General features: G+C 37.8%; 1 protein-coding gene across 1 annotated transcript; it reads left to right on the forward strand.

The window, feature by feature from the left end:
• The first annotated feature begins 1,492 nt into the window (after positions 1–1,492).
• On the forward strand, positions 1,493–9,500 carry LOC107133658 (olfactory receptor 2B6-like). Its single transcript, XM_015475917.1, has 2 exons — positions 1,493–1,859; positions 8,923–9,500. The coding sequence occupies exons 1-2, from the start codon at positions 1,493–1,495 to the stop codon at positions 9,498–9,500; spliced, it is 945 nt and encodes a 314-aa protein (XP_015331403.1).
• Positions 9,501–24,457: the final 14,957 nt, after the last annotated feature.

A 24,457-nucleotide genomic window follows, 5' to 3' on the forward strand; every position in this document is an offset into this window, starting at 1 on the left:
ACATGTTAAGCAAAATAAACCATAGTCAGACAAGTACCACATTTTCTGTCATATTGAAAGCTACTGGGGAAACATAAATAAAATAATATAAAATAAAAATATATCATGAAAGTAGAATGAAAAACAATAGAGTAAATGAACAGGATCAATCATAAGGAGGAGGTTAAGATTCAGGGGTGGAGGGTACTAGGGAATAAAATTGATCACATTATGTTATATGCATGTACCACAATGTCATAATGAAACTCACTGGTCTATATAATTACTATGCACCAGTAAAAAAGAAAAAAAAAATGAGAAAACACTAGCAGAAAAACAAAAAAAAGTATTTAATTTTTTTTCCCTCAATTCAAAACAGCTAAGATTGAACCAGGCAAGGTGGTGCATGCCTGTAATCCCAGCAGCTCAGAGGCTAAGGCAGAAGGATCACAAGTTCAAAGCCAGCCTCAGCAAAAGTGAGGCTCTAAGCAACTCAGTAAGATCCTGTCTCTAAATAAAATACAAAATAGGGCTGGGGATATGGCTCAGTGGCCCAGTGCCCCTGAGTTCAATTCCCACTACCCAACCCCCCCACCAAATATATATATATATATATATTCTAAGATTGTTTAACATCAAAGTCTTCTTACTTCCTGTGGAGATGATATAATTATTATGCTGATTAATTGAGGTTGGACAAGTCCAGCCTTTTGGGTTTTTTTTTCCCTTTTTGCTGATTCTTTTTATTTAAGTGTAACATTGGTATTCATTTTGAAATAATTATAAAGGCATAGAATATAATTTGCTCTTGTCCCTAGTATTTCCTATTTCCCTCCCCTCCTCACTCCCCCTGCTCCCTTTACTCTAGTGATCTATCTGCTATTTACTTTTAGTTTTCTTCTCTTTTTTCTGTCTTGTGGATATACATGATTGTGAGATTCACTGTGGTATAATCAATTGTGTACACAGGTGGATAAGTCTACCCTGATGGTTCTTATAGCTCCAGGTTTTATCCTCCTTCTTCTATTATGGATAGCTTAATACTTTCTTTTTAATATTTCAGTAACGAGTTGCAGCATTACTTCTGAAAATGAATCATGTGATTCCTCAGCACCATGTCACATCTACTAACACAACACTTCATTTTTATAGCTTCTTCAGTTGATTTCTATGCAAGATAAAATTTTAAAACCTTTATGTTGGAGTTGCCAAATCACAGTAACTTATTTTTCTAATTTATCCTCATCAAAACCCAAGAAGATAGTTTTTTTTTCAGTTCTCAGAAAGTTCAGTTTCAAAAGGACTAGTTTACTTGTTAAAGGTAACTGTCTTTAACTTAGTTTCATGAAAAAATAATGGGTTCACCTTTTGCCTGAACATTTATATTATTTCTCCCATAACTTATTTCACAAATATCTTCCATGATTGAATGTCTAATGCATAATTATAGTTTGCCATTTCTTGTAACTCTGACTTTTTGCTACCCTACTATATGTAAAATGAACGAAAGAGGATGGCACTGATTAACAAAAGTCATCCCGGAGAGTTCATTCTACTAGGCTTTGTTCTACACCCTTGGTTAGAACTTTCTTTATTCATTATTCTTCTCACAACATACCCAATGGCCATGATTGGAAACATTACAATCATTCTGGTATCCAAGTTAGACACTCATCTACAAAGCCCCATGTATTTCTTTCTCACCAACCTCTCCTTCTTAGACATGTGTTACACCACAAGCATTGTGCCTCAGATGCTGTTTAACTTGGGAACTTCTAAGAAGACCATCAGTTATTTGGGGTGTATAGTTCAGCTTTATTTCTTTAGCATAATGGGGAGCACAGAATGTCTACTCTTGGCTCTCATGTCTTTTGATCACTGCTGAGAGCCATAGTCAAGTAGGAATGACACATGGCATTTTTGGTTGAAAGGTGACCCCAGCAAGCCATTGAGATGATAATGATTATGTTAAGATGTGCATTCAGTTGGAGATTAGACCCCTGCTGTCTGCCTAGGCCTGCTACTTTGGAGCTCTCCAGGGACTCCAGGAGAGTTCCCATTGGTTGGGGAAGTGCGGTAGGAGGAAATTCCGGAGTAGGGATTTCCTGTTGGTGGAGTGTGTCCCGGGAGAAGGCCGCATGTGTGGCATTGGTGGGAGTTTTGGAAATAAAGTTTGTTCCTGTTTGAGTGGCTCATGATTTTGTGCCCAGCCAGACTGCAGCATTTGGCGGCCCGTACGGGGAACGCCTGAAGCTTGGAGGTAAGTGAAATTGCTCACCCCTAAGGGAAGGTGAAAGAATGGGTGACCATTTAAAAAAAATGTGTCTGGTTTTGATTTATTTTGTTTTTCTTTCAAGCTGCCTATCCCTAGAAATTTCTCAGGCAAACTTGGAAAAATGGTTGGCTCAATGTTTGAAGTTGTTCGGCCCTGAGGAAGAGAAAATTGATACAATGATTTTTTGTTCCGTTTTTGTTTCATTCTGTTTCGGTTTTGTTTTGTGTTATCTTATTGGGTTGAGTTATCTTTATAGTAGATTAGAAATTAGTAAAAAACAAACCAAAAGAGTGTTAAGTAAATTGTTAGAGGTCCAGACTATGGTAGAAAACATGTTAGATCAAGAAAAAGAGAAGGTCTCTCAAGCTAGTCATATAGAGGAAGAAAATTTAAAGGAAGAAAGCTTAGAGGAGAAACAGCTATCGGGGGGAAGCTACAACAGGAGGCAGCTACTAAGTCCATTCTATCACCAGAGGGCGTAATTCAACCAACAGCTCCACCTATGGAGACAGCTGAGTGACCCTCAACCCCAGTAGTTGATAGATGAAATCCTGGGACAGGACCTCAAAGATTACCATGCCCTGTACTTGAGCAGTCAGGAAGGCAGCGAATTCACCATGCTCTAGATTTCAAAACAGTGAAGCAGTTAAAGGAGGCTGTAACAACCTATGGTCCCCAAGCACCCTTCACTGTAAGCATGGTCGAATCCATTACCAACTTGGACATGACGCCAGCAGATTGGGCTAGCATGTGTAAATCTGTGCTAAATGGAGGACAATATTTGTTATGGAAGGTTGCCAATGAGGAATTTTGCACGGAGACAGCTAGGCGAAATGCAGCAGCCGGTTACCCTCAAAGAAATCTAGATATGTTGTTAGGAAAAGGACCTTATGAGGGTCAACGGCAACAAATTGAATATGATCCTGGCGTATACGCACAAATTGCTGTAGATGCGGTTAGGGCATGGAAAACTTTACAGGGGCATGGAGGTTTACAAGGTCAATTATCTAAGGTAATACAAGGAACTAATGAACCTTACGCTGAATTTGTAGATAGGCTTATTCAAGCAGCTTCCAGAATTTTGGGGGATACAGAACAGGCAATGCCATTTATAAAACAACTGGCTTATGACCAAGCAAATCGTTGTTGCAGAGAGGTCATTAGACCATGGAGACATGAAGATTTAAACACATATATTAAATTATGTAGAGACATTAATGAACAAGGGCAAGTCTTAGCAGCAGTACAACAGGCTTTAGATGCCAGGCCAAAAACATGCTATAATTGTGATCAAACAGGACATTTTAAAAGGAGTTGCCCCATAGGAGGAGGGTTTAACAAAGCTAGATATCAAACGAATAGAATACCGGGTATTTGCCCACGATGCCGTAGAGGGAAACATTGGGCTAATGAATGCCGTTCTCAAACCACCATAGAGGGTATTCCGTTATCAAAAAACAGACAAGGACCAAGTGTTTACCCACGATATCGTGGAGAAAGGCATCAGGCTCCATTGCCAAAAAACGGACAGGGGGGCCCAATGCTCCGGGGCCCACGACCACAAATGTACGGGGCACTGGAGGAACCCAGAAACACCATGGAGGAACCCAGCAACACCATCAGGGTAGTACCCAGGACACATTATCCATCAGATCTCTCATCAGACGAACCAGAGGGAGCGCAGGGTTGGACATCTGCGCCTCCGCCAGAGCAGTACTAACTCCAGAGATGGGAGTTCAAATCATTCCCACAGGAGTAAAAGGACCTCTTCCCCAAGGAACAGTAGGCTTATTGTTAGGACGCAGTTCTTCTACGCTAAAAGGACTTATGATAAGTCCCGGGGTAATTGATCCCGATTATGAAGGTGAAATAAAAATTATAGCTAGTTCTCCAAAGGGTATATCAGTAATTTCACCAGGAGATAGAATAGCACAGTTATTAATAATACCCAGCCTACATGATAAATTTTCCAGTAGTACTATAGAAAGAGGTTCCAGGGGATTAGGCTCCACAGGTGTAGATTGGGCTATGCTGTCTTTAAATTTAGATTCTCGCCCCATGCTAAAACTAAATATTCAAGGACATGAATTTAATGGACTACTGGATACGGGTGCAGACCTTAGCATCATATCTTGTCAAGAATGGCCAAAACATTGGCCGTTACAACAAGCCACTCAAACGCTTCGAGGCCTAGGAGTGGCAACTAATCCCCATAGAAGTGCAATGGTATTAGATTGGAAGGATCCTGAAGGATGTGAAGGAACTATACAGCCATATGTATTGGATCATCTTCCTATAAATTTATGGGGACGAGATGTCCTAGATCAATTAGGTTTGACATTAACAAATAACATCAATCCAAATGCGCCCACTATTAGGGCTAGACAAGGTTTCAGGAAAGAAAAAAGATTAGGAGAACAAGGCATAGCAGCACCAATTCAAATAGATCAGGGAATAAATAGACATGGACTGGGTTTTCAGAAGGGGTCACTGAGGCAATAAAAATTACTTGGAAATCAGATAGACCAGTATGGGTTCCTCAGTGGCCCCTGACTAAAGAAAAGATACAAGCAGCCCATGACCTGGTCAAACAACAATTAGCGGAGGGACATATACAACCTTCCGTATCTCCTTACAATACTCCCATTTTTGTCATTAAAAAGAAATCTGGTAAATGGAGATTATTGCAAGATTTAAGAGCCATTAATAATGAGATGGTTATTATGGGACCTGCTCAATCGGGGATTCCTCAATTGTCTGCTTTGCCAAAAACCTGGTACGTTTTAGCTATAGATATTAAAGATTGTTTTTTTTCAATTCCAATTCATCCTGAGGATAGTCCACATTTTGCATTTACTATCCCTGCACTGAATCATGAAGGTCCTGATCAGAGATATGAATGGAAAGTACTCCCTCAAGGGATGGCTAACAGCCCAACTATGTGTCAAATTTATGTTAACAAAGCAATCCAGCCACTTAGAAATCAAAATCCTAAACTACAAATATTTCACTATATGGATGATGTATTGTTAGCACACAAAGATAAAAACACATTGCTAGAATGTTATGCCACACTTACAAATTTATTAAAAAATTATAATCTAGAGATAGCAATAGATAAAGTACAATTAAATTTTCCAATTAATTATTTAGGAGTTCTATTATCCTCAACCATGGTCCGTCCACCAAAAATTCAAATACGAGTAGATCAACTCAAATCACTTAACGACTTTCAAAAGTTATTAGGAGACATAAATTGGATAAGGCCTTATCTAGGCATACCAACAGGAGAGTTGGGACCTTTATTTGATATCCTAAAAGGTCCATCAGATCCAAATTCACCCCGCATGTTAACGCCTGAAGCAAGAAAGGCATTAAAAATTATTGAAACATATATGGAAAATATGCATTTGGATAGAATTGATATAACTTTGCCTTTATTATTTATTGTAATACCAACAAAAAATATTCCTACAGGAGTATTTTGGCAAGAAGGTCCATTATTGTGGATACATTTATCTTATTCTCCTAACACTATTCTTACTAGGTATCCTGAGGCTGTAGGACAATTAATACTCAAAGGAATAAAAGCAGCAAAGGGAGTGTTTGGAATTTCTCCCAATAAAATTATTACTCCATATACTATGGATCAAATTGATGAGTTAGCTAATGAGTTAAATACTTGGGCAATAATCATGTGTAAATCTAATGTTTCATTTGATAATCACTTACCATCTAATCCTTTGTTGTCTTTTTGGTCTTCGCATCCTGTAGTTTTTCCAAAAATGACAAGAAAAACCCCTATCATGAATGCTCCAAATGTATTCACTGATGGGTCAAATAATGGTACAGCAGCAGTAGTTACCCCTGATCAAACTTTTACATTTTTAGTACCCAAACAATCAGCTCAAAAGGTAGAGCTTAATGCAGTTTTACAAGCTTTTGTGATGTTTAAAGATTCTGTATTTAATTTATTTTCTGATAGTCAGTATGTAGTTAATGCTATAGTATCTCTTGAAGATGCTGGTAGGATTTCCCCTTCTTCTACTGTTTTCTCTTTGCTTTCCACTATACAAAGTCTAATCTGGGACAGAAAAGATCCATTCTTTATAGGACATATCAGGGCACATACAGGATTGCCTGGAGCCCTTAGTTTGGGCAATGATTTAGCAGATAAAACTACACATGACATACATATTTTCTCTACACTAGAAGAAGCTATAAATTTTCATAAAAAGTTCCATGTCAATGCTAATACTTTACAAAAGCGTTTTAAAATAACTAAGGAACAAGCTAGACAAATAATAAAACAATGTCAAAATTGTGTGACCTTTTTACCACAAGTTAATCTTGGAGTCAATCCTAGAGGATTGATACCTAACCATATTTGGCAGATGGACGTCACACACTTGCCAGAATTTGGAAAATTAAAATATTTGCATGTTACAGTTGATACTTCTTCTGGATTTTTGATGGGCTCCCTTCATGCCGGAGAAAAAACTAAAGATGTTATAGCTCATTGCTTACAAAATTTTGCCACTGTGGGTGTTCCAAAACAGTTAAAAACAGATAATGCCCCTGGTTATACTTCTACCTCTTTTAAACAATTTTGCTCAACATTTGGCATTACTCATATAACAGGAATCCCATACAATCCACAGGGACAAGGCATAGTTGAAAGAGCTCATCAAACTATTAAAATGTACTTATTAAAGCAAAAAGAGGGAATTAGAAAGGGGTATATATCCCCCAAAGATAAACTTAAAATAACCTTTTTACTCTAAACTTTTTAAATTTGGATTCATCAAGGCTTAGTGCTGCAGAAAGGCATATGTATCCAAGAAATGTACATAAGCCTAAGGTACTTTGGAAGGATATTCTAACAGGACAATGGACCAGTCCTGACCCAGTGATTGTCTGGAGTCAGGGATCTGTTTGTGTGTTTCCACAGGGAGAACAGCAGCCAATTTGGATTCCAGAGAGACTAACCAAAGCGATTTCTACAGACCACAAAGAAGATGATTCGACTCAAATCCATAACAGCTGATATCCAGAGCTCCAGCTTGGCTATTCTTACATCTTCGACAGTGATTAACCAGGATGCTTTTTTCAATATCTATTTTATTATTGCCTTTTCCCACATCATAAAGTTATATTTTATTTTTTGAGCTTAAACAGACCTAGGTTAATGTTTTTTTGACCAGTATTATTTTTTGACTGTAGAGTTTTTAAACATTGCAATGGAGATTTCACCTGTGTAAAGCTACAAGGCCTTTACTTTTGTTTTATGTGTTGTACGTTTGTGTGCACACTTGTGTTTCATGTTGTATGTCTGTGTGTGTGTTGTCCATATATCATATATGAGGAGTGATCATGGAAAAATGGATCCAAATTTTTTTAATTCATGTGATTTTAATGGTTTAATTTAAATGGGGTAAACAGCTGTTGAGGATTGTTTTATTATGTGAACAAATGAGGAGGTTAACAGATCTGTTTGTTTACTTTCACCTTTCCTTTTCATTATATTTAATTATTCTGTTCAGGATAATGTAAATTGTTCAGAAAATTGTTTTCTTAGTACCTGTTGGAATGTTACATATTTTTTTTAGCCATAATTGCCAGAATTCCTATCTTCACCCCAGTGCTGGTGAAGACAAAGATAAAACCAAACTATAGCTTCTTTGATAGCTATCACAGTAAACTGTATAAACTGATGCATCAATGAATAACAACTCAACAAGTAATGCTCAATCAAGGAGTCAATTTACTTTGGGAGGAAATGGACATATTGATAGATTCCTCCACTTTTAACTGCTTGCAGAACTTGCCTGGACTATGTATCACTTGTATGCATTGTGAACTATCTGTTGGTGCAGCGAATTGTGGTAGTGCTGGCGTATCTTTGCTGATGGTGTCACTGGTGATACAATTTTTCCAAAGGAGCTGTCAATTGGCTTGGTGTCATGGCATCCTCCTCCCTTCTGCTAGCAATGGTCTAAAATTTGGGGGCCAACAGAGGTGAGGCAAAGAACCTCACTCCCCCACTGGCACCAAGGCCAAATTTGGGGGCCAACAGAGGTGAGGCAAAGAACCTCACCCCCCCACTGGTGCATAGGCCTATCCACAAGTATGGCTGTATGCTGGACCGGTAGTCAGTGACGGGTATGATCCAATTGCAGTGGTACCAACCTAAGACAGGAGGCTGACGCCTAGAGGTCAGCTCATCCAATGATGGGTAAGGACCATATGTTGTATTGAACAACCTACCAGGCACGGTCCCTAAGTCACATTGCTTGTTGTTTAATTAAACAGAAGTGGGGAGATGCTGAGAGCCATAGCCAAGTAGGAATGACACATGGCATTTTTGGTTGAAAGTTGACCCCAACAAGCCATTGAGATGATGATGATTATGTTAAGATGCACATTCAATTGGAGATTAGACCCCTGCTGTCTGCCTGGGCCTGCTACTTTGGAGCTCTCCCGTGACTCCAGGGGAGTTCCCATTGGTTGGGGAAGTGCGGTAGGAGGAAATTCTGGAGGAGGGATTTCCTGTTGGTGGAGCGTGTCCCGGGAGAAGGCTGCGTGTGTGGCATTGGCAGGACTTTTGGAAATAAAGTTTCTTCCTGCTTGAGTGGCTCGTGATTTTGTGCCCAGCCAGACTGTGGCAGATCGCTATGTGGCCATCTGCAGACCTCTACACTACACCTTCATCATGAGTCAGCACATCTGCGTCCTATTAGTATCCATTTTGTGGCTGACTAGAATGATCTATGCAATCTCTGAAGCTTCCGTTAAATTAAAATTGCCAATGTATGGCATCAATAAACTGGATCACTTGTTGTGTGAGATTCCAGTTCTGATAAAGGCTGCCTGTGGGGAAAAGGAGGCTAATGAGCTCACACTCTCTGTGGTATGCATTTTTATAGTGGCTGTTCCTCTGTGTTTAATTTTTGCCTCATATGCTAGTATTGGACATGCCATATTTAAAATCAAATCTTCTGAAGGAAGGAAAAAGGCCTTTGGGACATGTTCCTGTCATCTAATTGTAGTTTTCTTATTTTATGGCCCAGGCATTAGCATGTACCTTCAGCCTCCCTCTTTCACCTCAAGAGACCAGCCTAAGTTCATGGCTCTATTCTATGGAGTAGTGACCCCTACACTCAATCCCTCCATCTATACCCTAAGGAATAAAGATGTGAAATGGGCATTAGGCAAAGTGATGTGGAGCATTTTCAGACCCAAGTGACAGTTGTAAACATTAAATGAAATTATTTAACACCGTAGGTTTATATGAATTTCTCTAATAACTCATTCTAGTATCATAAATCTGAGTTAGATGTTCTTCTTGCAAGATATGTAATATTTCTTATGTGCTTTATAATAATGTTAGGCAAGAATTATGCTCAGCTAATACACAACATTAGGAACACTTTTGGAAAATACATTAAAATAATTTTATTCAGAAAGATACTGAAATTGTGCTGAATATTAACATATTCAAATCATAAAGTGTGTTAAATTAACAATACAAATTATAAGTTCATTAGTTCAATATAAACCCTATAAAAATAGCATGTCACCATTTTCAAGTGGGCTTCCTGTCACCTTTACCCAAGAAATATTTTCTTATTTCTCTGGGAGTTTATCCCAAGTCTATGTGAGCAGCATGGATATAACTTGACTTTCTGTGTGAAGCACTCTATGTTTTCAAAGAATCATCATTCTTTTAAGTTTATCAAACTTTATTTATGTAAATACCATTGTTCCTTTAAAGATACATTGTAGAGGGTGTAGTGGCACAGATTTGTAATCTCAGTGATTTGGAAGACTGGGAAAGGAGAATTGTAACTTCAAGACCAGCCTTTGTAATTTAGGGATATCCTGTCTTAAAATAAAAATGGGCTGGGGGTGTACTTCAGTGTTAGAGTGCTCCAGGGTTCAATATTTGTGTATTTGTTTTATTTACTAACACACACAGAGAAAATGAATTGTAAGAGCTGCAAGTATAGCTCAATGGCAGAATATTTACCTACTGTGCTCAAAGCCCTTAATTTATAACCCAGCACTAAAAGAAAAAAGAAAAAAGTAAAAAAAAAAAAACCAACGTAATTAACAAGAAAGTTGTGTTGTGTTTTTAATCTAAAATTTACATTAAACATTAATATAAAGAGATAAAATATGGATGTTTCTTAATGTTCCTTTCAAATACCATAAGCATATGTCTTCTGAATCAGTGAGAGTACAAGGAAGTGATGATAACAATCATAATGAATGTCAATCTGGCAACATTTCTGTGCATAAACTGAAACAACCAGGAATGCCTTTGAAATCTGAAAAAAAAAATCAATAGGAAAAAGTAATAATTTATATTTCTGGGATGAAAAACAACTCAATTATTTCAGCAAGCAATATTAGGGTTTTTTTTTAATTGATTTAAATTTGAATGCAAATAGTGCTCAAAATTTGATTCATTAAAAGATAAATGGAGATCTGGGAATGCAGCTCAGTGGTAGAGCTCGTGCCTCACATGTATAAGGAACTGGGTTCAATCCTCAGCACAACATAAAAATAAATAAATAAAGATATTGTGTCCATAAACAACATATATATATATATATATATATATATATATATGATAAAGGGAATCCTAAAATTGTAATCACACTGTCTTTTTAAAATGTATCTCCTCCAAAATTCACATATCCAAACTTAATGTCCAATGGACCACATTAAGAAACCTATAAGAGATGACAAGATCATGAGGGCTTCTCCACTAAGAATGAGATTAAGGAGACTTTACAGAGAATTGGATTTTTTGTGCCCTCTGCTTTCCACAATGTGAGAGCAAAGTGATCCTCCCCTCCATTGAATACAATAAACAAATCTCTGTCTTGGTAACTGAGACTGGGGTCCCTACCAGTCATTAAATGTACTGATGCCTTACTTTGGACTCTCAGCTTTATAATGAGAAAAAAAATTGCTATTGTTTACAAGTTACAGAGTCTCAGGTATTTGTAATATATTAAATGGACTAAGACATACTAAAAATTTAAAACTCATCATAAATTTATTTATCATTTATGAGAACCACTTAAGGTGTTTGTAGTTATATAAATTGAACATATATTTTGTGAATCCAACATGATAGGCAGTGAGAAACTGAATACTGTAAGAAAAATAAGAGGTTATTTTTGTTACATTATTCTGAACAACAATCAGCTGCAAGCCAGATCCACTCTTTGAAGAGTGCTGGCCCAATTCTCAATGTATTTATATTATAGTATGTTCAGTTTAGAAAAAAGAATTATAAATAACCTTTAAAACTGACTTATTTTTGGATGATACCTGACTACTACATTTTTATCAAAATTGTGCACACACACATTCACACAAATGAAATATAAATTTTGTGATGTTAAACATTATTTTTTTACATAAGGTATCCTTTGTCTACCTTAGTTTTACACACAGAAAAAGTATTTTTTTTATTCTGGGGTCAAATCCAGTAAAATTTATGTCAAAAACATAACCACACAGACTGATTATAGCTATCCTATTTACTCTGCTTTGGGCTACTTAATGTGTATACTACTTTCTAAGCTGTTGAAGATGACTTATTTCATAAATGTGAGTGATGTACAGATTGTGAAAACTCTGGACTTCCTAAGAATTATATATCAAAATATCAGAAAAAATACTTTCAGAAGTGATGAAGAAAACCACAGAAATATTTTATTTATGTAGAATACTTCACATGTCCCTGGCACATATGTTCAGGATACTCTACAATAAAGCATACATTGGTTAGTTTTTGAGAAGCTATGTTGAAGAAAAGGCACATATTATCTCTGAAGGCAAAATATGCTGTGCTTTTAAAGTAAAGCATGTGTAATTCTAAGATTATCTATTCAAGGAAGATAATTAAAAGCTTTTCTCATTTTCCTAAGAAAGCAAGACTTTCCTGAAGAACAAATGAAAGACAGCAAAATATTTAAACACTTAAAAATAAAATAAAGAATACACTCATGCATTTATAAAATTATTTAGGGCATCAAGATTAAAAAATAAAAGAAAATGTTTTTACAATAGTTTTCTCCATTCAAGAGATTTCCTCAGATTTGTGTAACATAGCATAATAACTGAATAAGTGGCTTTTTCAAACTCCAAATTATACACAGGGGAATGATTAAAATAAATGCATTTTGTGATTCTTGTTCAATAAACACCTTTATGACTAATTACACTACTTGTGCAGTCCCTTCAGGATACTGTAACATTATAATGTTGAAATGTAAACCACTTATGTCTTTACTATAAATATTATTTAATAATAAGTACAATAGTTCATTATAGGACATGCAATATAATAAAGTATAAATTGTAAAATCCCAAATGCAAAATGTGGGAAGTGACAAAGAAAAAGTGTAGAGGTTTTTAATACGATCAAAGTTAAGTTGTTATCAATTTAAAATATCCTGTTACTACTATAAGATGTTTTCAGAAGGCTCACAGCAGTCAGGAAGTGACAACTTATAATAAACACACAAAGAATAAAAAGCATTGAGTAACTGATTACAAAACCAGGCAAAGACACATCAAAGAAAGAAAACTTCAGCCCAATATCTCTAATGAACATAGATGCAAAAATTCTCAATGAAGTCCTGGAAAATTGAATATGGAAACATCTCAAGAAGACAGTGCATCATGATCAAGTAGGACTCATCCCAGGGATGAAAGTGGGCTCAACATATGGAAATCAATAAATGTAATTCATCACATCAGTATACTCAAAGATAAGAATCATATGATCATCCCAATAGATTCAGAAAAAGCATTTCACAAAATACAGCATCCTTTCATATTCAAAACACTAGAAAAACTAGAGATAACAGAAAAATATTTCAACATCATAAAGGATATCTATGCTAAGCCCCAGGCCAACATCATTCTAAGTGAAGAAAAATTAAAGGCATTTCCTCTAAAATCTGGAACAAGACAGTGATGCCCTATTTCACCACTTCTATTTAACATAGTTCTTGAAACACTGGCCGCAGCAATTAGACAGATAACAGAAATTAAAGGGATATGCATAGGAAAATAAAAACTTAAACTAGTACTATTTGCTGATGATAAGATCCTATATCTAGAAGGCCCAAAAAGTTCCACCAGCAAACTTCTAAAACTAATAAATGAATTCATCAAAGTAGCAGAATATAAAATCAATACCCACAAATCAAAGGCATTTCTGTATATTGGTGACAAATCCTCTGAGAGGGAAATGAGGAAAACTACCCCACTACAATAGCCTCAAATAGTAAATAAATAAATACTAGGGAATCAACTTAACAAAAGAGGTGAAAGATCTATACAATGGAAACTACAGAACCCTAAAAAGAGAAATCAAAGAAGACCTTAGAAGATGGAAAGATCTACCTTGCTCTTGAATAGGCAGAATTAATATTGTCAAAATGACCACATTACCAAAAACATTATACAGATTTAATGCAATTCCAATCAAAATCCCAATGATATTCCTCATAGAAATAGAAAAAGCAATCATGAAATTTATCTGGAAAAATAAGAAACCCAGAATAGCTAAAGCAATCCTTAGCAGGAAGAGTAAGCAGGTGGCATCACTATACCAGACCTTAAACTATATTACAGAGCAATAGTAACAAAAACAACATGGCATTGGCACCAAAACAGACTGGTAGACCAGAATTTGGAAAATTAAAATATTTCCATGTTACAGTTGGTACTTCTTCCGGATTTTTGATGGGCTCCCTTCATGCCAGAGAAAAAACTAAAGATATTATAGCTCCTTGCTTACAAAATTTTGCCACTGTAGGCGTTCCAAAACAGTTAAAAACTGATAATGCCCCTGGCTATCCTTCTACCTCTTTTAAACAATTTTGCTCATCATTTGGCATTACTCATATAACAGGAATCCCATACAATCCACAGGGACAAGGCATAGTTGAAAGAGCTCATCAAACTATTAAAATGTACTTATTAAAGCAAAAAGAGGGAATTAGAAAGGGGTATATATCCCCCAAAGATAAACTTAAAATAACCTTTTTACTCTAAACTTTTAAAATTTGGATTCATCAGGGTTTAGTGCTGCAGAAAGGCATATGTGTCCAAAAAGTGTACATAAGCCTAAGGTGCTTTGGAAGGATATTCTAACAGGACAATGGAAAGGTCCTGATCTAGTGATTGTCTGGAGTGGGGGATCTGTTTGTGTGTTTCCACAGGGAGAACAGCAGCCGATTTGGATTCCAGAAAGACTAATTAAAGCGATTTCCACAGACCAAAAAGAAGATGACTTGGCTCAAATCCATAACATCTGATATTCTTACATCTGGGACAGTGATTCTCCCACACCTGGAGGCTAATGAATAATGAACACTATTTAAGGCCTATTTCAAATGTAAAAAACCTTGGGGCTTACTTGTGGGAATACCATCAGACTCACATGCAAGTTACAGGAAGAAGGATGGGATATCCAAAGAAGAGTCAAACCCAGGTGGTAACCAGGCTGCTTTTTTCAATATCTATTTTATTATTGCCTTTTCCCACATCATGAAGTTCTATTTTATTTTTTGAGCTCATACAGACCTAGGTTAATGTTTTTCTGATCAGTTCTATTTTTTGACTGTGGAGTTTTTAAACATTGCATTGGAGATTTTACCTGTGAAAAGCTACAAGGCCTTTATTATTATGGAACCCAGACACCTTTTGCCACTTAACTACATCCCCAGCTCTTTTATGTTTTTATTTTGAGACAAGCCCTCACCAAGTTGCCCAGACTGTTCTTGAATTTGCAATGCTCCTACTTCAGCCTCCCAAGTCTATGGGATTATAGGCATACACCACATTCCTGACTAGAGTAGTGCTTTTTAAAGTGTGGTCTGTGGGCTAGTGCTACTCTGTGAATTGTTTGTTACCAATTTGTGATGGGAAGAGAAAGCATTTAAAAATTTTTAGAACAACTTGACCTTGCCACAGCACCCAAGCCTGTGATCAGTGGCCTTTTCACATTGAGCAAAAGAACAAAACCAAACTGAATCCATGGTCCTCCTACATACTAGACAAGGGATCTACCACTGAGCTCACAGATAGTAAATACTATAAAATGTTGGCTCTTACTTTAATTCTATACCACTGAGCTCTATCAACTTAAATTCTTTTTCTGATTACAAATGTGACTTTTATTCATTGTAGAAAACTTGCAAGATAAAAAAAGGGAAAAATTTAATTAAAACATCCATAATCCCACTTAACCAAATACAACTTGTCTTTATATTTTGTGATCCTCAGACTTTTAAAATTAACATATGTCTAGCAATAGCATCTTTTTTATGCAGCCAAAAATGTCTTTAAAAATGAGAATTTGAGAATGACAGGAGGAGGACTGGAACCTCAGTCAACTTCTGAATCTCTTTAAATTCAGTGTCTAGTAAGACCAGTTTTTTAAAAAAGTGTATATAATCATTATATTCTAAACTCAGTATTTTTTGACACCTTGGTGTTTTAAAGCCCACATGAGTTCATTTAATAAGAGTTGGCAGAAATTTGGGGAAAAGTTCCTTCTATTGTGAGACAATGGAACCAGAATAATCTGGTGTTGTCATTGGCAGGTCATGTGGTGATGTGGCTTCTGGATAGCAGTAGGTTTCCTTGGTATTTTGGGCACTTATTGGCCTCCCATTGGTCCCTGGCAGTAGCATGGCAGGTTCATTTGCTACACACAACTGAGATCCTAATGAATGAATGGTAAATATGTAGATTATCCTTCTATAAGGTACTTGTGTGTGCATGAATCCTTTCATCATGTGTCTGTGCCTCATGCTAAGGAAGAGGAGGTCATACACTAGATGCTACCTTATTTTGAAACAGTCAAAAGTTACTCACAGTCACAGACATTGCCTGCTTGCCTATGAAAGAGATCTGTTCATTTGGTCATTATTTATGCATGTTATAGTTATACGTATAACTGTGTATAGTTATATGTTTCTGCCTCATTTTTGTTTGGGACTCCCAGAGCTCATAGGTTTAGAAGAATTCAAAGCCCATCATGCTTTTAAAGGAAACATCAAATTGGCCCAAGGCCTTTTTCAGGATATCTTATCAGCATGTCATATCTCAACATGGTTTAGAATCAAAGTAACAGCCAAGATTATATAGTATTTACTATCTGTGAAGAATTGTTCTTAAGCATATTAATTCATAAATTTGGAACTATTTTGTAAGTTTATGAGTTAGATATTATCATCTTAATCCTATTTTTCAGGTAAGACAAGGAGGTGTAAAAGGGATACAATTCTTTCTGGAGATCACAGAACTAGTTAGTGGTAGAGTTGAGAGTCTGACTCTAGAAGCTGAGCTTTCATCTTTGAAGCTGTATTACTTCTGCCCTTATTAAACATGAGCTACAGCTGACAGTGGTGCAACTTGTAGGAAAGAGTGTGCCATGAAAAATCTTTCTTCCAAGTTCGAACTGAATTTATCTCCTACTTTGTATGACAGCAAACAATCTGCATCAGGTTCTGGCTTTAGATACTTCATCACTGCTTTTAACTGTGATGATCTGGAAAAATTGCATCAGTTTTTAATGTTTATGTGTGCATGCATCAATTCCTGGATTATATGTGTTTGAATCATTAGCTGACATCTCCTTACTATTCCATATCGCAGGCCAATCCACCCATCAAAAAACACCATCTAGACAACTTGTGTCCTGTAAATACATTTTACTGCCTGAAGTCATGAAATGTTAGAAGAAAAATGGACCTTAGAAATAATTTTTAAAAATAGTGTTTTAGTTAGCTTTTTGTTAATGTGATCAAAACACCTACAAGAACAACTTAGAGGAGGAAAATTTTATTTAAACTCACTGCTCTGAGCCCAAGGACAGACAGCATATGCCCAGAGGAGGAAAGCTGCTCAGCTCATGGTGTGGTCTGTAAGCAGGCTGTGTGTGTGTGTGTGGGGGAGGCGGTGGCAAGGTGCAGGTGCAATAGGGAAGATTTACCCTCCAGAGCACTCTTCCAGGGACCCACCTCCTCTAGCTATATACACCCTGGCTCCAGATACCACCTAGTCAGTTCATTCAAACTAGGAGCTCTCATAATTGAATCATTTCACCATCAAATATTTCTGCATTAACAGGAGCTTTTGGGGGACACCTCATATTTAAACTATAACAAATAATTTTGTTGCAGTATATAACCTATATATCATGAAACTCACCTATTTCAAGTAAACAATTCAGTGATTTTTAGTAAACTTAAAGGAGTTGCAAATCATCAGAACAATCTAATATTAAAGTGTTTTCATCATGCTCAAAAGATATTTTGATCATTTGCATTTACTCTTCATTTTTTACCCAAGGCCTCAGGCAGTTACTATTTTACTGTCTGTTTGTATGAATTTGTCTTTTCTTGGCACTTCTTAAAAAGTAGAGTAATACCTTTTAAGATACTGCCAAACTGTTTCCAAAGTAGCTGCATCATTTTATATTTTTTCCAGTAATGTGTGAGGATTCAGTTTCTCCACATCCTTGCCAGCACGTGTTAAGTGGCTTGATGGCTTTAGTTTTATTTAGAAATCTTTAATTTCTCTTTGCGGTTTTAGTTTTCATTTTCCTTGTGACTAATGATGCTGAGCATTTTTCTGTGTGCTTTTTAGCCATTTGCATATTTTCTTTAAGGAAGTGTCTATTCAAATCTTTGGCCCATTTTATAATAGGGTCATTTGTTAGTAAGTTGCAAGAGGTTCTTCATATTTTGAATAAAAATTATCCAACATATAATTTGTAGACATTTACTCCAGTCTGTAGCTTACCTTGTCGTTTTTCAATGTTTTGGGGAAAGGTTTTAAATTGAATGAAGATCAAACTTATCAATTTCTTTTTTCATTTCTTGCTTTTAGTGTCAAATCTGAGAAATAGTTGCCCAAACTAAGTCCTGAAATATTTCCTCTTATGTTTTCTAGAAAAGTTTTAGTTATAGCTCTAAGTGCCCTTGAGAAAAAACATATATATATATATTGCTCTTTTATGCAGTGATTTTTTGTCAGTGAGGTCAAGTGCTGTTATAAATCCTTGTTGTTTTTTCATCTTGTTTTAACCAGTATTTAAAAAAATTTTTTTAAGTTATAGGTGGACACGATATCTTTATTTTATGTGGTGCTGAGGATCAAACCCAGTGCCTCATGCAAACACTCTACCCCTGAGCCACAACCACAGCCCTGTTTTATCCAGTATTGATAGGGGGATGTTTTTACTTGCCAAACGTTGTTGAATTGTTTCCCCTCTATTTTATCAAGTTTTTCTTCATGTATTTTGGGAGACTCTAGTTATGTTTGTATATGTTTTATATGTCTATAATTTTTAATCCTGATGAATTCACTTTTTATGTTTTCAGTACTGGAAATTGGACACAAAGGGTGTTCTACCAGTGAGCTACATCCCCAAATGCTTTTTATTTTTTATTTTGAGACAAAGTTTCACTGAATTGCTCAGGCAGATCTGGAACTGCAGTCCTCCTGTTTCAGCCTCCCAAGTTGCTGGGATTACTGGTGTACATACTACTAGATCTGGGTTTCATTTGTGCTTATCCTAGTGGAGTTCACTTAGCTTCCTGGATGCATAAATTCATTCTTTTTCATCAAACATTTGCATTTGTAGTCATTATTCTTCAAATATTTCTCTTTCTCTTTTGCTAATCTTCCTGTTATGTTTGTTGTATGCTTGATGGTGTCCCACCTTTATTTTTGAGGGCTTGTTCATTTTTCATTTCCTTACTGTGCCAGTTGGATAATTTCTATTGATCTGTCTAAAGATATGCTTATTCTTTCTTTTTTCTTTGCTGTAGGGCTCTTCTAGTGAATTTTTCATTGCACTATACTTTTCAATTCCAGAAGTTCCATTTGCTTCTTTTGTGGTGATTTATTTCCTTGTTTATAGTTTCTGAGAAGTCTTTGTCATCATATTTTAATTCTTCTACCTTTACTTTTTAAAATATATTTATATTTTTTGAGGTCTTTGACTTTTATAGCTATCATTTGGGCATCCTCAGAGGCAGTTTCTATTGCTATTTTCTTAATATGGGTCACACTTTTTTACTTGCTTGCCTTTCTCATATTTTTTTGTTATTTACTAGACATTTAAGATAAAGTAGCAAATCTGAATTCTGATTCCCTCCAACAATGGCTGGTGCTGCTGCTTGTTTATTTGTTCAGAAACGTGCCTGGACTAATTTTGTGGGGTCTCTTTAACCTTCAGTATTGGCCACAGAATTTTTAAATTCTTGTTTTCATTTTTAACCTTATTAGGGGTTATTCATGGGTCAAAACAGTTTATTAGTTAGAGGCTGTGCTTAAACATCTTGAGCTAGTGAGTCTTCTACCCTTTATTGATGGATCGGTATGACATAGAGAATGCATTCAAGTTCCATCATTTTGCAAGTTTGTCTAGGCTCTTACTTTCTGTATGTGTTAGAACTCATATTCAGCCTGAGTTGAGTAGCTGGGTAGTGTATATAGCCTTTCACAGGAGTACAGCTTTTTAGATCATGAAGGATATGTGGAATCTTATCCAGACCTACAATGGGTACCTTATTCTCTACATCCTCCTATTACATCTGCTTAGACTGAAGGTTTGTTGCTCTTCAGTGTTTTGATTTCTGACTAGCGGACATGCAGGACTTTCCTGATTAATCAATACAGAGATAGCTATAGTTTTTTTTGTTTTGTTTTGTTTTGTTTTGTTGTTTTTTGGGGGGCGGGGGATACTGGGGATTGAACTCAGAGGCTCTCAACCACTAAACCATACTCCCAGCCCTATTTTGTGTTTTATTTACAGACAAGGTCTCACTGAGTTGACTAGGACCTCACTAAATTGCTGCAGCTGGCTTTGAACTCGCAATCCTCCTGTCTCAGCCTCCCGAACTGCTGGGATGCTATTGTTTTTGACAATTCCTTGGGCTTGAATTTTCTTTCTGTTCCAATTAAAGTCAGCCCTTTTATTGCTGATCTTCATGGCCGGTCCTTTCCCGGAACAACTTTGGGGACAGAGAGTTGGATAGATGGACAATGGGAGAAACTTCAGGTTAAAATGCTGGAGCATTTAACTGTTCTTGCTGAGGTTCTAGAAATGTTCTGGAATGAATGCTTCCTAATTTGTGGGATGCCTCTGGACAATTTCCAGGGTCCTTGCATAGTTGTTCTTGACAAATCTTTACAGCTTTGGTAGAAGTATTTGTTAAGTGCTTCACTCAGCCATTCTGGAGTCCTTGTTACCCCCACCCCTGAAAATAATTATGAAAAAGATTGACTTAGGCACATAAATCTACTGAATCCAAGGGGGAAATAACCTCAATTTATTTTGTTTTTGAATTGTATGAGTTTCTGGTGAGAAGCCAGATCATTGAATTTGAAGTAATTGTAGAAATCTTGAATGTGTGTATCCTTCTACTTTTCAGGCATTCCATTCAGCAAATATTTGTTAAGCAGCTACTTAGTCATCCTAACAGACCTAGTATGTCCTTTTTTCTTTTTTTTTATAGATAAGGGAAAAGGCTAAAGATACTGAATAACTTACCAATGGGTTGATGGTAGCCAAGACATTAGGGCACAAATATGATATGCACTCCAGGCCCTTCTCACCCATCTCTAACTCTGGCTTCTGCTTTCCCCCAGCAGATGACATAACTGTAATCTCAACCCTGCCAAGGGAGGCTAGGGACCTTTCTACAGCCATGTCCATGGGGCTTGAGACCTCCTGGAAGCATCCGGATAAGGCGTGCTAAAACGCCTCAGAGGGTAAGGAGCTGATTCCTTGTGTGGCCACCAACTGTCCCAGGCAACCCCTTCCCCCCCAGACCCGCTCAATCCTTACCAGAGCCATCTAAGCGGCAAGACCTTCAACTACCACTCCACCCTCAACTGCCACCCAACATCAACTGCCACCGGTGATGTCACAGTGCAGGGAAACCCTTTTAATGTGCGCAGTGCCATCAGCATAAGAGTTGGAATTCGGACCTGACGCACCACCAACTCACGCACGTGAGCGACCCTTCCTGGACCCGCAGTGTAACTGTAGCTTCAGCCACAATGTTGACCTGGCCAGGCACCAGCATGTCCACATCCGTGAGCGGCCAGGCGGTTCCGCTGCACCCACTGTGTGTACTCACGCACCTGAGGGTACACATGGGGAGTGGCCCCTACTGGTTCAACGAGTGCAGTGCGCGGCAAGTACTTTTCCTCTCAGACACACTCTGGTCAATCACTGGCATCCACACCAGGGAAGGGCCTTACAAATGCTGGGTTCACCCGGGAAACTTCAACCATCAATGGCACCTCATGGTCCACAGAGGAAGCACACAGGCGAGCGCCTCTACTACTAGGGTTGCTGCTATGAGGACTTAAGCAGCGGTTCCAAAGTCCTTTGGCACCACAAGCTCCATACTGGTGAGAAGCCATATGGGCTGCGCAGTGTGCGGCACGAGCTTCAGTCAGAAGAAAAGCATCATCTTGCAACGGAAGCTGCATCCTGGGATGACACCTGGAGGGCTGGCCTGGCCCTCAGCTGGGGCTGCATAGGAGCGACCCTCTCCAGACTCCATTCCTCCTGGGCTTCACCTTTCCTCTGCGGTACTGGTCAAGAGAAGACATGATCCCAGTAGAATGGGAGTGCAGTAGGGGAGCTCAAGTCGATTTTCTATAGATACCATTCCAGGGATCGAAGCTGACTAACTGGTGTTTCTGGCGCTCAGCCCTTTTCTCTTCTTGCCTCTCCAGGGTCTCTCCCTTTGCTCCCAGAAGAATTGGTTCTCCAGGGAAGAAGGAGCTGAAGATATGGAGCAAAAGTATAGCAAGTAGTATGGGTCTGGGGAAAAGCCTCCTATTTTATAGTTTTCTCATTACCCAAAATTCATCTTACCCTCTTTAGAGTTTATATCTCCTACTCCATATTGGCTTATTGGAGCCTCTGGTCTATTTCATGAGTTATGTTAAAATTGAACATCATGGTCCCCATTTTGCCCTTTATGTTCCCACCTCCAAAATGACCTCTGACCTGTTGCAGCTCAGGGATTCTCATTTGCATCAGTTCATCACTTTGCTCTCTCTTCTCTCTTCCTAAACCTTCAACTTTCACTTATGAAGTTGGGGCATTCTGAACTTAAGGCATCTAGGGGATGGAATATTCATTATATTTGCACTCTGCCCTTCCCTCACTGAAGAACTACCTGTTCAGATTTTCTACTGGGAGATGGTAGGGGGTCTGGGTGTTTAGAAACAAAAATAAAGCAAAGCAAAATGCACTTCTTATCTTTCTTGGGGGCTCAGGATAGAAGTCAAACAAGGAAGGGTGATGATGGTGGGGGATGTAATGTCCTCAGCTTCCTTTCTGCACTTGATGTTTCTCATGAGGAGGTTCTCAGGAGTGATAAAGTGCAGGTGGAAACATCATCTTTCTCTCAGTCTCTCACCTGGAGAATTGGACTTTCTAGAAGAGAAGGTATTCCCATATTTCACTGGCTCCACCTCCTGGAGGGTGGGGCCAGAGCTGTTTTGCCACTGGAAGTAGAAAGTCATTAATTAAGCTTGTCATTGCAGGAGGCCATTAGTTGTTCGGACCAGTCATACTTTCCTGTGCTGTCTTGGGGTGGGTGTAAAGCTATTGTTTACTAAACTTTTAGGTTGGCTTTCTATTTCTGAACTTTGAGAAACCAATTTCTGGTCTGAGGCCCAAACACACTAATAACACTGCTCCTTACTGCTAAATGTCAGGATTATTGTAGTTTTGGTGCCACCATGTGGCCAAACTGAAAAACTGCATGCTGTATAGTACTGGCAAGCATTGTGGCAACGTTTCCTGGAGGTAAGGCCTAAGGCAGTTTTGAGATTTTTTTAAAGTGGATCTTACCCACAGAATTTCTGATTCAGCAGGTCTGAGGTAGCACCCGAGGAGCATCTCTAAGTCCCTGGTGATGCTGTTGCTCCTGGTCAGGGATCACTTTTGTTGACCACAGGCAGAGTATAATGACAGGTTAATAGTTGAGACCAAGCTCCACCACCATGGTTCCCACCCCATTCTAGATGATCATAGTGTTGTAATATGCAAACTGTTTTGGACAGCTAGAGTGGTGTATCTAACATGCTCCCTAACCATAGGTGGTGATCTATAAAATTGTCTAATCTATAAAATTTCCCAGGGAAAATTCAGAGAAGGCTTAGGAAATCATAAGAAGAGATGAGGTCCCACCCCCTCCCAAGGAGTTATATTGTTTACAGGGGCAGGGAAGAGTCAGACTTAACTACCTTCACATCTTTTGAGACTCTTTTGACTTTGGCATGCATCTCACCATTCCCCCCTGCCAGTCTGGGGTCCAGGTCTTGTGATGCTTTGTCTCTAGACCTCTCCCACTGAGCTGTAAATGATAAACGGCTAAGTTAACACACCTTTTCATAAGTTCCTAAAGTAAAAATCAAGCAATATAACAAAAAATGATGCAAAGAGAGGAGCTTTTAGAGTTTTTACAAGTGGAATTTAGGAACCCAGTCAGGCTGCTATGTTAATGTTTCTGGTACATGTGCCTGATTTACAAATCCACCATATCCTTAGGAGACTGCATTCTAACACAATTCTGCTGATAAGCCCTTTTCCCGCTTTTACCTATTCTCCATTAATAGGTGAATGAACAAATTGCGGTATATTCCAACAAGATATCACTTAGAAATGAAAAGGAATGAGCTGTTATACACCACAGCATGGATGAATCTCAAAAAATTATATAGGCCCTGAGCTGATGGCCCTATCTGAGATACTGCATTTTCTAGATTAGATGCTGGCTGCTCAATGTAGCTCATAAATATGATGAACAATTACCAGAGAGATGGTGCAAAAAGCACACTGTATATTTGGAACAGGTGTTATTTGATCCCTCTCAACTTTGGTGGGGAGTTGGACCTTGGTCACCCAAAGATCCCTCTAATAAGTGGTTCCTCTCTGTGTCTTTGTCTTTACAGATGAGCATGTACACATCGACTCTTTACTGAAATCTCTGTAAACAAAAGAAACAGAAACTTGTCTGCTTCACTTTTAGAGCTGGGGTCAGAGTTATGAATTTAGAAACTTGCTAATGCAGTTTGCCATAAGCACCAAGTGAATATACATATTAGGATTAATTTAGCTCA

The sequence above is a fragment of the Marmota marmota genome, unplaced genomic scaffold (genome assembly GCF_001458135.2).
Source record: "Marmota marmota marmota unplaced genomic scaffold, marMar, whole genome shotgun sequence".
In the NCBI taxonomy this organism is placed as follows: domain Eukaryota; kingdom Metazoa; phylum Chordata; class Mammalia; order Rodentia; family Sciuridae; genus Marmota; species Marmota marmota.